Source organism: Petaurus breviceps, unplaced genomic scaffold (assembly GCF_028583685.1).
Source record: "Petaurus breviceps papuanus isolate PSGF00001 unplaced genomic scaffold, PetGlider_PUasm1.0 76, whole genome shotgun sequence".
In the NCBI taxonomy this organism is placed as follows: domain Eukaryota; kingdom Metazoa; phylum Chordata; class Mammalia; order Diprotodontia; family Petauridae; genus Petaurus; species Petaurus breviceps.
In genome coordinates this window covers 11,378,297-11,392,029 of record NW_027186473.1, presented here as the reverse complement: position 1 = coordinate 11,392,029, position 13,733 = coordinate 11,378,297, and the positions used below count along the sequence as shown (strand labels likewise).

The following is a 13,733-nucleotide window of genomic DNA, read 5'->3' as shown; positions in this document are numbered from 1 at the left end:
CAAGGGGGATGAAACTTGCCTAAGCAACAAATTCTGAAAATTAGAATAAACCAAATAGAACCCAGTGACTCCATGAGATAAAGAAATATTAAAACAAATTAAAAAATTTACAAAAACAGGAAGGAAATAAATGTAAGGCATCGCATGGAAAAACATACTGACTTGGAAAACAGAAGAGAAAAAAATTAAGAATCATTGGGCTACCTGAAGGCCATGACCAAAAAGAAAGAGGCTAGACATCCTATTTCACGAAATCTTTAAAAGAAAACTGCCCAGAGATGCTTATTAATTGGTGGATGGCTGAACAAATTGTGGTATATGATTGTGATGGAATGCTGTTGTGCTGTAAGAAATGATCAAGGGGATAGTTTTGGAAAAACCTGGAAAGATGTGTATGAACTGATGCAAAGTAAAATGAGAATTGTACACAATAACAGTAATATTGTAATGATACTTGGCTGTGAAAGACTTAGAAGGAAATGGCAAACCTCTCTAGTATCTTTGCCAAGAAAACCCCAAATGGGGTCATGAAGAGTCAGACGTGACCAAAGTGATTGAACAACAGCAATATGGAAAAATGCTAACCATGTATAAGAAAGAATTGATGAATTCTTGAGTGCAGATTGAAGGATATTTTTCCCTTCATTTTTCTTTTATTTATTTTTGTTACATGACTAATAAGGAAATATGTTTTCCATGATGTTGCATGTATAATGGATATCATATTGCTTGCCTTGTCAATGAGAGGGGTGTGGCTTGAGTGAGGGAGAGAATTTGGAACTGAAGATAAAAATATGAATGTTAAAAAAAGAAAACAGCCTAGATCTCTTAGAACCAGAGGACAGAATGGAATTAGAAAATACCCACTGGTCACCTCTTGAAAGAAACCCCAAAATGAAACTCCCAGGAATATTGTGGCTTAAATTCAGAGCTTCCAGGGCAAAAGAGAAAATTCTACAAGCACTCAGAAAGGAAGAATTCAAGTACTAAGGAGCTAGTCAGAATCATCACACGATTTAGCAGCTGCCACACTATTAAGAAGCAGAGAGGGGGTGGCTAGGTGGTGCAGTGAATAGAGCACCGGCCCTGGAGTCAGGAGGACCTGAGTTCAAATCCGGCCTTAGACACTTAACACAAAAACTAGCCGTGTGACCTTGGGCAAGTTACTTAACCCCAACTGCTCTCCAAAAAAAAAAAAAAAAAAAAAAAAAAAGGAAGAAAAGAGAAGAAAGAAGGGGGAATTTGAAGGAGGGTGGATTGAGGAAAGGATTAATTCTAAGCAAAACACTAAGGATGTTCAAAACTACAGCTCTTTGAGGTGGCAAAGAGTTGGAAGCAAGATATCTTTCAGTTGGGGAATGGAACAAATTATGGTATACAAATGTGAGGGAGTACTTTTGTGCTATAAGAAACGATGAAAGGGATGGTTTCAAAGAAATGTGGGAGGATTTGTACGAACTGATGCAGAGTGAAGTAAAGAGAATCAGCAGAACAGATTATATACAATGACAATAATATTGTAAATATAAATAGTTTTGAAAGACTTAGAAAGTTTGAATAGCTGAAGGACCAGCCACAATTCCATGGGACCAGTGATGAAACATGTTATCTACCTTCTGATAGAGTGAAAAACTTCTGAGTGCAGAATGAGACATATATGTGAATGCACACATATATGTGTTCATGCACATATGTATACACACTTTTGGTGTTGGTTTTATTTATTTATTTATTTTTGCTCATGGCCAATGCTGAATTTGTTTTGCTTGACTATGCATGTTTGTAACAGGTTTTGTTTTTACATTTGTTCTCCATTGGGGGTGGGGCAGGGATGGGGAGAGGGCAGATTTGGTTAAAACATTTTATATAGCAACTTTGTTTTATTTATTATTATTTCTTAGTTTATTGTGTTCTTAGTTTATATTTGATGCTAGTCATTATAAAAATATTATATATCTGATGTATTCTTTAAATGACATACTGAACAGAATGTAAACAATTTTTATTGACTGACTCAAGGTAATTATTATGAACACCAGGTATTATATACTTCTCCTTCAGAGGTTATTGAATAATGTAGAACCCTGTGTCATTAGAATGGTCCTAAGAACATTGTCATACTTTGTGTTTTTGTTTCTGATTTTTATAATTTTCTATTTCTTGGTATCAAATGTCATTTGTTACTACTTAAGTATGCCAGCTTCTAGCACTCTATCTTTCTAATTTACTTTTAATTTCTGATCATCTGTGGGCTGGGAAACAATGTAAATAAGCTTATGAGAATTATTTTAAAATAGAGCAAAAAGGTTCTGAATCCTTGAGGGTACTTGAAAGTCTCTTAAAATGCATAGATCATAAAGCATTTATTTGGGTTACTAAAAGGCCATTCATTGTCCACCTCACACCCCCCTTTTGCTTTTTGGTTGTCTGCTATAGATTGCTATTGTCATATGGGAATTTTACTGTTACCCCTAACCTTTCTTGATTTTATTTTTAGCCTGCATCATTTCTTGAGTCTTTTGTTTGCCACTTATTTGAAATAGTTTTTCCTTTTTTCTTTAAATTATCACTATATTTCAGTTTTTTTAAGTAGTATATAAGATACATGATTATCTTATCTATACTCTTTATGAGTCCGTAGGATTTGATCATTTCCCTTCTCTCAGCCTTTTATCTTTTTTGAGTTCTAATTTAGTTTCTTTTGTGGCAGTTTCTTAATCATTTTAGTTACCTTTTTTTTTTCTTTTAGATATACTAGCTTTAGCTCTTGAATGTCCTTTTTGAAATGACCAAAATTGCTAGTAGTATTCCAGGTATGAAAGTGCCAGAGTTTTATGCTACAATAGAATATCTTTTGTTTCTAGACAAAGCAATACATCTTCTAAGAATACTCTTCAGAGAGTAATCTCTGATTTTTAAATGCATTTGGATTATTTTTCTTTAAATGCATTATTTCACTTCCCTTCAGTAAAATTCATCTGTTACTTTTTTTCAAAAGTTATATCGATACCTCATTATTTCTTGGATAGTTGGCATGTATTCTCCTTTTTAAATTTTTTGATACAGTATGGTTCTTGATACCACAGCATAGCTATTTCCCACAAAACTAACCTTCTTCTTTACCCTTCTACCATCTTCAGTTGAACCCTACCTGGTAACAAAGAAAAATAGTTAAATAAAACTAATGCACAAAATGACCATGTCTGGTAACATATATAATATTAAGCTTTTGCAATTTATCTCTCTTTAAGATGAATGAAGTATTTTACTTTAGTCAGGTCTTTCCCATGTTCCTATAATTTTCTCATTCATAATTTTTTATAGCATAACAGTATTCCATTATATCCATTTGTTTGTATCTAAGTTTGCTTAGATACTCCTTTACTCGTACCTTCCTTTATTTCTTTATTCCTTCCTTCCCACAAGTTATTGCTTAGCTCTTTGCATTCCAACTGACTACAAAATACTTTATATTCTTTATCTCATTTGAACCTCACAAAATGCAGTAAATGAGTTAATATTGGTATTATTGTCAGTTATTAAGTACTTATTAAGCACCCACCATGTGTCATTCACTGTACTAGGCTCTGGAGAAACAAAATCTAAACAGTTCTGCCCTCAAGGGACTTAGATTCTACTGGAGCGACATGACATATTCAAAGATACATATAGGATACATAACAAAAAACCGAAACAAAACCCTGAAGGGTGGGGGAAGAAGGCCTGGGAATTTTAACTGACAGAATGAGGAAAGACCTTTTGAAAGAAGTGCCTTTGAACTGAGTTCTAGGGATTCTAAGAGGTTGATATAAAAAAAGAATACCATCCCAAGTGTGGGGGACAGCCTGTACAAAGGCACAGAAGTGGAAGACAATGCCAAGTGTGAGGAACAGCAAGTAGGGCTGTTTGCCTTAAGTATAGAATTTGTTAGGGGGGAGTAATATGTAATCAATCTGGAAAGATAGTATGAAGCTAGATTGAGAAGGACCTTAAATGCCAGTGAAGTTTATATTTGATTCTTTAGGAATGGGGTAAGTGATATGGCCAGACCTGTACTTTAGGAATATCAAATTAGAAGCTGTAAGGAAGATGTATTGGAGACTGGAGTCAGAGAGACCTTAAGTGATAAGGGCCCAGCATATAAGTAGAGAAGAAAACAGATACTAGAAATGTTATGGTGGAATTGGTAGACTTTGCAGCTGATCAGATGTGGAGATGAGTAAATATGAGGCTGAAGGGGGCTATGTGACTTCTGCAAGGTTACACAACTGGCAAGTATCAGGCAGAATTTGAATCCAAACCTCCTGGTCTCTAAATATCTTCTCTGCCATGCTGTTTCCCCCTTTTACATCAGATACTCCTAGTAGCTTCATTTCTGACTGCTTCCTCTCCCCCTCCCAGAGAACCATCTCTTATAACAAATAGTTTTGTTTTGTTTTTTTAAGAAAAAGAGGAAGAAGAAGGAAAAAAAGTCAGAAAAACCAGATGAGAATTCAGAAAAGGAGAGGGAGAAAGGAACTTGCTACCCTGAAGGCAAAACTCCTAAGTATGATAAACTTGCAATAGATGCTTTTGTTTTCATTGAACTTTATGGAAGTATGGTAATTAGTGTTTTTTTAAAAATATAAATTTTATTTCAGATTGAGAGGCAGCATGATGTGGTATATGAGACTGGGTTTAGCTATTAGTTTTTACAGTTTTTAGCTGTGTGGTCCTGGGAAAATAAATTTACTCTCTGCACTCCATTATTACATCTACAAAATGGGGACAATAATACTTAATATTTAGCTCATAGTTTTGTTTTGAGGAAAAAGAGATTGAGAACAAATGAGAGGTTGCAATTCTCAATTTTTATGTTTCAAAAAACAGTTTGACAGTTAAATTCATAAAAGATTTATCAGTAATATCAGAATAAAATGTAAGAATAAATAGTTAAGGGATCTTGATACATATTTTTAGTGTACTTGAGATTAAATTTAAAAATTAAGAAATGGCACTTATAAAAAAAATAAGCTGCATTTAACAAGATGTGTTAATGAGGCAAGTTGAGCAAGGTTGTAAAATACAAGATTAATCCATAAAATCATTACCTTCTCATTTATTAGCAATAAAAAAAGAAACCTTATTTACAATAACCAAAAAACCCTAAAACCAAACTTCACTTAATATTTGTGAATTAGCCAGCTAGAAACACAGAAAAACAAACTCTTCCACCAAGATGAAACCCAAACTCAAATTGGGCAGTTTATGCAGAAACTCTACTTGGTTGGCAGCTAGATTTTGGAATACTCAGCCTGGAGTCAAGGACCTGAGTTCAAATAAGACTTCAGATGCTTATTAGTTTGATCCTGGGCAAGTCCATCTCTAAAAGACATGATTTATAAGCACACCCTGGTTAATATCATCAATTGATCCTCTGAGAAGACAGTATTAGGTGAATCAAAGTTAAGTCAGTTTGATAGGAACAATATTATTAGTGAGCCATTAGGTAAAGTATATTATGGCAGTTTGGGTTAAAAACTAGCAAGGTTTGTTTATTGTTTGTTTATCAGTATATAATACCAGTCTGGATAATGTCATGTGAGTTTATTCCTAGGAAACGATTTACTCTTTGGGAAAATCAGAAATAAGGACATTTATTAAAATGTATGAAAGGATTTCCATTCATGATTTTAATTCCTGGTTATTTATGATTCGATTACCTAATTTATGGACTTATATGACCGTTTATTCTTCCTTCCCCAACTCTCTCATCTTCTGGTTTCTGTTCCCTAACGCACTAAAAAACAAGAAGTTAAAATGAAGAAAATTAAGAAACTAAAATTCCCACCCTATAATCTAGACTTGTTAGTAGTGTTAGGTTTAAAAAATTCAGATGCTGGCTAAAGATTATTTTATACATGCTAGTTGCCTCTGTCTTAATCATTATTATTGAGTAATTGAGTTTACTGATTAGTAAAAAAAAAATTAGCAAGGAGGTAGAATGGACAAAAAGTAAAATCGGTCTTTTATGTGCTGGAGGTAGACTATTCAGGTAGTGGAGCCTCTGACTCTAAGAATATCAGTTCATACTATGTTTTCAAGCATAATATTGTTACCTCTGGAAGGTTATTTGGGCTTTATGGAGAGAGTTGGTGGTCTTGGTCCATTTTGTAAAGAGCAAGAACCCATGATAAAATTAACTCTCTTGTTGGTCATTTAAGCAGAATGGCTAGAGATTCAATGCTAAAAACTGCTAACCTGTCCTCTCACCCCTCGGGTGTGAGTACAGAAAAGGATTAAGGGACTAGACTGGTGGAGCACGGTGGGGAAGCTTACACTGAAGCTTGCACTGCCTTTTCCACTGTTCTTTGAGTTAAATAGAGGATTTTAGTTCCCAGGACTATCAATCTGGTGCTTTTCTTAAGCACTAAATTCACTTCTTTTAAAAAAAATTAAAATGACATTTTTAGAAATCCACTGGACTAGAACATAAAAGACCAGTGTTTCACTAGTGGTTAAGGTTTCATTGTCATTGACAGACCCTAGACAAATTTTTTCAAATGTATATTCATTTCGTTTAAGTTCTTTGGGGGTAAGGGAAAGGGATGAATGTAAACAAAAGCCAAGGAAAAATTTCTATAATTACATTTTATTTGCTTCATTTGGTAGTATAAAAACCTTATAGTTTGGCAGTATTGCAATACGTTTTATTAGATTGAATATATGACAAACCCGTGGACATAAACACATAATTTTTTCTTGAATGCAATTATAATCTGCTTTCTTACAGTGATTAAAGGCATCTAATTAAATACAGCTGTCATGGATGTGATAAAATGGTATATTTTTCCAGTGTCTGCCAAATTGGCATTGTATTTGTTCTTTAAAACTATATTTTGATTTTGTGAACCAAAATAATTGTAGAGTATTAACAAAAGTTCTTCATAACTAAAGCCTTTTTTCTTTTAATTTGAGCTTTTGTTGTTACTAACAAATAATTTGTCGCACAGGGTTTTTTTTTTAATACTACTGCTAGTATCTATATGCTTGTCATCATAGTGCTAGAAATGTTCCACTCAAATCAAGGATTCTTTTCTGGTTTTGTATGTCCTCACCTGCTCCTCACTGTAAATCATTGAGATGTCAAGTGCAGTGATTAATTAAGCTGCACGTGCAAGTGCTTTTTTTTTTTCACCTGTCAAGTAGGAAAAGTCTTGCTATAGAGGTTGGATGCTGCTGTCTTAGTTCATAGCTTTTACTCCAGACTGTGAAGTTAGCAGAAATGTATTGCATTCAAATTTTTATTCAGATTTTGGCAAAGACCAGCAGAATGTATGATTTAAAAGGCTTAAGCATTCCCAAAGTATATTCACAGTAGTAAAGTGTATTATTGAAGTTTTATTTAGAAACATAAGCAGAGATAATTCCTATGTAAATTAGTTGGAAATTTGCAGTTTGTGTTATATAATCATTATCAGCTATAGATTAGGGAGATTTCACATTATTTACAGTAAATGCTAAAAGTATCAGAAATTCTTATGAATTCATAAGACTAAAGTTCTGTTATTAGGCAGACATAGGATTTATGTGGATGCATTTATAGTGAATGCTGTATTTTTTCATTTAATACTCAATATAGCATATTAATTTGTTAGTGTTTTAGAGTCTTATTTTTAAAAATTAAGTATCAAAGGGCAGGCTTAAAGAGCCTGATTTTCTTTTCATTCATCTCTCCCCTCTCTTTTTTCAAACCACCAGCAAAATTAAAACCTCAAATTGTATAGTAATCTTAATCTATTATTAAAAGGTCCTAGAAAGGAAGATTACAAGGTAGATTCAGGTTTTGAATCAGTTTTGCCATTGGTTTAGCAGCGGGTGGGCAGGCAGATGCCTGCTCAGAGTAGAACCTATTGCCATTTTTCACCATTGATAGAGTAGCCTTTCAGAGTCAATGAGCTCTGTCAATGTGAGCTTGTCAAGGCTACAACTTCATAGACCTGAGAGGCGGTTTGAGAGGTCAGCCCTTTTCAGGTTCGCTGTGATGCAAATGAACTTTAATGCTTAAACAACTATTGGAATTTTTATGTCTGCTCCTTGTTCTTTTTTCTTCACAAAGTCATTGACGAGACATTCAGTGCTTTTTAAATTGGAAGTTGCATTGTGCTAAAGACCTAGTACAGATTTACGGAGGGCTGAAAGCAGTTAGATCATGTTCTTTTCATGGTGCGATTAGAATCAAATCGATTTCCCTACAGCCTTCAGCATTCAGATGGCAATTTTAACAAAGCTTGGGGGCTAGACAAGGGACAAAACGACTGAACTGAATGTTAATTACACTCTGCAGCCTTATTTTCTTTTGATTTGGAGCTGACTGGCAACTAAATTAACAAAAAGTGTGACCATAACTGCTGCCCTATTTTCATTTAAAAGGAGAGCAGTCTCCAAAAGGCTATCTTTACAAAGAAACAAGTGAGGTCTGCTGATCATTGTTAACAAGGGCACTGTTTTTTTTTTTTTAAATTCTTGCCCAAAAGACTATGTTAAAAAAAAAAAAGTAATGCAATAAATTAGTCATTGACACACTGCTACCTAGAAAGTTACTTGAGTTTCTGCTTTTATAGCATAATTTAAGGGAACTTATGCCAATAGTGGCAATTCATAGATAATGATGAATTATAATTGGCATTCATGTGACTGTAGTGCAGTCTTAAGTACATTTAAAATGAAGAGTGTAAGTATGGCATCCAGATTGGCAGTAGGTGCTTTAAATAAATAATAACTTTGGACTGTAAAATGTTAGAAATTTAAAAACACTTTGATTCTAACATTTTTCACTATTAATATTTTTTATAACATCTCAGTTGTTTTGGAGTATTAACTGCAAGATGCTTTTTTCCTCTTGCCTTATAAAGAAGCTGCAGCTGCACTAAGTTGTAGTTGATTCTTGCTGCAGTTCTCTGTCCTTTTGCACCTGCAGCTGTGTCAGGCTCATCTTAACACCTGGCATCATGAATTATCCTCTCTTTTATTCATACTCCTAAGCAGGTCACATTTAGGGCTACATGGTATCTGTTGCAGTAGCAAAATGGCTATAAATGTCAAGTAAATGTCTGAACTGTTTTATGAAACTGAATGAAGTTTCCAAAGAATACATTTTCAGTCCTGAGTTTGAACTTTTGGGTTCTATGAAAATAAAAATAGAATAGTCAAAAGAAGTTATTTCCCTCCTCTTTAAAAACAAAAACTTTACAGGTTAACTTTTCTAAGTCAAGTTTAAGCCTTTGTAGACAAAATTCATTTTAAGTATATTATATAGTTACTGATTTTTATGACATTATTACTGATTTTCATTAATGACTAGTTTTAAACTGATAATTAAATAGGACTACTAAATATTAATATATTATTTTAACATGAACTATTTTATTGTCACTTAAATATTTAAAATTGACATTGAAAGCAATATATTAAATGTTATTTGGTAGATAACATTGTTAATGTTAGTCATTCTTGTGTTATATTTTAAGTTCAGAGTTTGAATTAAGTTTGAAGAAGTTAAAAAAAACACTTGACATTTCATACTAAAATAAAAAGCCTAGCTTTTCAATAGAGAGGACCCTTTCTGTTACTGTTTATCATCAGAAGCAGTTTTGATAGTGTTGTAGACCACCCTGTACTTAGTCACTGTCCTATACCTCTCCTCTTTTCACACAAAAAGCAGCTGCAAAAGAAAGTTTTTCTAAAACCAGTCAAGAGTAAAGTTTTTTCTCATTTGTCTTTCAGACACGAAGATCGATTGAGAAGTTATTAGAATGGGAAAACAATAGATTATACCACAAGGTGAGTGCCGCAGGGAGCAGCTTCGTACTGTTGGGGTCTGAATTGCACAGTATGGAAACAGATGCTTTTGTTGAACTAAAAATATGAAAGGTGGACAAATGGGTTACTCTCTGTGCTGCAATAAAATAGAGCTCATTTTTCTTCCTTTACTCTCGTTCTTGTCTAGTTGTGCTTGCACTGGAGACTGAGCAAAAGGAAATGTGAAACGAATAACATGATGGAATATGTAAGTTAAAGGGCTGTTTTGTGAGTTTCTCTATTAAATGATCATTTATTTTGCTTCTGATCTTATTCTTTTCATGATTATTAATCAGCAAAGGTGTCAGGAGCTTAATCTCCTGAGTGCAAGGATTTTCTACGGTTCACAGATGCATGGTTTCATGTGCAAGACTGATTTATAAAGTTATGAATGACTTGAAAACAAGGCTTCACTGTGTTCTGAAAAATAATAAATTAATTGCCAAAATAAAATAGCCTGAGCGTGTGTTGATGGAGTGTGAAATTTTAGATGCTGTATAAAGAATAACCACAACTTTGGTTACGCAGCAAGTCAGATATGGCTTTTTTATATAATGCTAATCAAGTCTCCAAGTAGGGAAGAAGACCTTTCAGCCAAGCTGCTGGAGCTTAAGAAACCTTTAGCCTTTATAGATTTTAACTGCCCGTACCTCAGCAGTTTTCAAAGTATCTTTCACTGGGTTCCTAGAACCTTACTTTTAAAGTTCATCTTAAAAGTAAGCCAATGTTATGTCTTCCTGTGTTTATTCTTTAAACAGCATATAATTTAGCAGTTATGTAAGTTTTTAGAATCATTTAGTATGGAATTTAACTTGCCCATTGATAGCTTAATTTGTTTGAATTTCTTTTGGTCCTTCTGAAAAATCTGTGGACAACAAGGAAATTTGGGGTATTGACATTCTTGAAACCGGATGCTTTGTGTGTAAGTTTGTGGGTAGAAGTGAAAGGTCCAATAAAGGGTTAATTGCTGAAAATAAAGAGTAACCTTCATGAAGTACCTGGCATAGTACTTCTAACATATCTATGGTCTTTTATTGCATGATATTTTGTCTATTCTTTGAAACAATGCAGCCATCATAGATAGCTTATAAAAAGATTGATTAAAACAGTGTTTAAATAGTTGGAAATTATCCTAAAATCATCTTTTCTCTGTTAGCATTTCCCCTTTCTTCCATTTTCATACTATCAAGTCCTATTTCTAGCCTGAAACATAAAAGACCTTTTTAAAAATGCTTCTTTTTTTCACAGAATAGCTCTATTCAGTGAACCGAATAATGTAGATTTTTCGTATCATTATCTATTATATCAAACATGTTAATTTATGATGATGAGAAAGACACATGATACTTCTCTATAACCATAAAAAAAAGCACATCTGAATAAGTTGTTTTGAGCTTGACCTGTGAAAATGCTAGTCCTATATAGATATGTTTTTTAAACCATACAATCCTTTCTCTAGGTAATTAAAAAAAATTTTTTTTTGTCAGGAGGACAGTTTGAATGTAGGTTAGAGAGTGTTGCTTTGGGGATATAGAAATATTTAATACATTGCGAAATCAGAGACTTCACACACTGACCTGAAAATTCAAGCTTTGATTTTCCTTTCATTCTTGAATTTGCTTTGGGGAAAACAGAAGTCTAAACCAATACTGTTTAATCTTTTCAAGGTTTATGTATATGAAATTAATCTATTTAATACATATATTTATCATTGACATTGCTTCTTTTTATGACATTTTTTTAAGCCATATAGTTATCTCTTTTTTTTTGCAGTAATTTTAGAAAACATTCTCAGTTGTATATTATCAAAGGTTTTTTTTTAATTAGTTTTCTTTAACAGCCACTTTGGATATTTCTGTATTCTACTATGCTTACATACACTTTTTATTTAGAACAATAAGAGGTTAACTAGTAAAATTAGCTAAATTGTACTTTTAATAACAATGTAAGTAAGTTACCTATGAGAAGATAAAATTTAAAAATTCAAGGAAGTTTTGCTTTTTTCCACTGAAGGGTCTTTATATTTTTAAGAAGATGGAAGGGAAGAACATAATCTCAGATAGTCTGTTTTTCTAGGAAGTGTTCCATTCAGAAGATATTGCTTTCTCTCTACATGCTTTTTGCTAAGTATTCCTCTTAAGGACAAATTTTTGATAATTTTGAGCAGTACTTTGAGTTAGAAGAAAGGATTCCAGTCATACTTTCAATTAGAGGCATGATAGGGAAAACCTAATTTAGCTTTATATTCCATCTTGAAATGACCGTGCTTTATTAGTAGAGTTAAGTTGCAACTCTGGTACCATTGTGACATAAATATTACTCCAAGTTTTCAAAAATTTACCAGTAGAGAATGATTTTTGGAGTCCTTTTACTATTTTGAAATATTTTGAATATTGCCTCTATATGTCTCTTGTGTGAGGATAGCCCCATTTACTTTGGAGAAGCCCATCATTTAAGGTTTGGCACCAGATATTGCTTGATTGGGGGAGGGGAGATGGGATCATAGCAATTCATTAAGCTAATTTATAAAGGGCTTACAACCTTTGCTAGTGGAGAAAGAATACCCGTAGGTGAGATAACAGATCTTTGGAGTATAATGATTACATGGCATAAATATAAAGTAATGAGATCATAGTCATAAAATGTTTTCTCAAAAAATTAGTAATGCCTAAGAATATGACCAGAACTGGCTTTATTTTTGATGTTAGTACATAAGGCCAAATATTGTAATGTGTATGGTACAGCAAACATTAGATCTGAACAGTTTATATTTTAGCATTCTACTTTGCCATTTAATTCTACAAATGTTTGTTAACTTGAGGACTAAATAGTAATGTTTTTGCATCTCAACCCAGCATGTAGCGCAGTGCCTTTGATAGAGATAGACCTTTAATATTTGTTAAAATTAGAGACATCATAGTGAAATAGCCTTAGTGTTGAACTTGCAGAGTAAAGATGAGCTGGTTTCAAACCATACCTCTGACATTTATTAGCTCTGTGACCATGGGCAACCCAATTTACTTCTCTGAGCTTCAGGAAACTCTTTTAAGACTTACCTCCTACATTATAGTTGGTTTGAAATTTTTGTTGAAATTACAAATCCCTGATGAATTGCTTAATTTAATTGCCTGATGTAAGGCATTGTGGAATTCAGTCTACCTGTAGCTGTTCATGTGCCATAGAATTTTGCGCCTGGAAAACACATAGTTCAAATGTAGTATCTCTAATATTTAAGGATAGATGTTAAATATTAATTTTTAAAACTAAAAGATCTTAAAGAAATAGTATCCTCTTTTTTCTCAGCATCATTCCCTCTTTTTATAAGTAAAGAAATTTAGAGGGATTAAGTGCTTATGATAATACATCTAGTAAGTGGTAGATCTGCACCTAGAGGCTTTTGGCCTATATTTCTACTGTATTGTTTCTATTTGGAAAGAGGTAATGTTATATTATTTGAATCATTATTATTAAAATTCTTGGATAAAATGTGAACAATTCTAAATTTACATAGATTTAAACCTTAGGAATTATGAGCCTTCTGCTTTCTATTCAAAGCCCTTAAGTATATATTCCATCTTTATCATTTGGGGCTTGTTTGTTCTTTCTCTGCATTACTGTTTCCTTATCTCACTGTCATAGGATCATAACTGTTCAAAGGTAAAAACAAACAGTTCATAGTGAACATCTTAGTCTATTGGTTCCAGTATATTCTCTTTAAAAATTAGGAGTTCTGGATTCTAGTCTTGACTTTGTCATTTATTTTATTAATTTCTCTGTTTGAAGGAATACCCTTTACTTGGTTTAAGTTTATGTAAAGTGTTTTTGCTATGTTAAAAGAGTAGTTTGTTTAGGTTCTTTCCTCAGGCCACTTAAGTGGTAATTCATTAAAGAGC

The 13,733-nt window shown here is 33.1% G+C and overlaps 1 protein-coding gene across 2 annotated transcripts in view; it reads left to right on the top strand.

Moving 5' to 3' along the window:
- Positions 1-13,733, top strand: part of CHIC2 (cysteine rich hydrophobic domain 2) — a 55,176-nt gene that overhangs the window by 26,897 nt on the left and 14,546 nt on the right. For both annotated transcript variants that reach the window (XM_069105244.1, XM_069105246.1), the window contains 2 exons: positions 9,766-9,822; positions 9,989-10,048. In XM_069105244.1, the coding sequence (XP_068961345.1) occupies positions 9,766-9,822; positions 9,989-10,048 (117 nt within the window). The remainder of the gene's footprint in view (positions 1-9,765; positions 9,823-9,988; positions 10,049-13,733) is intronic.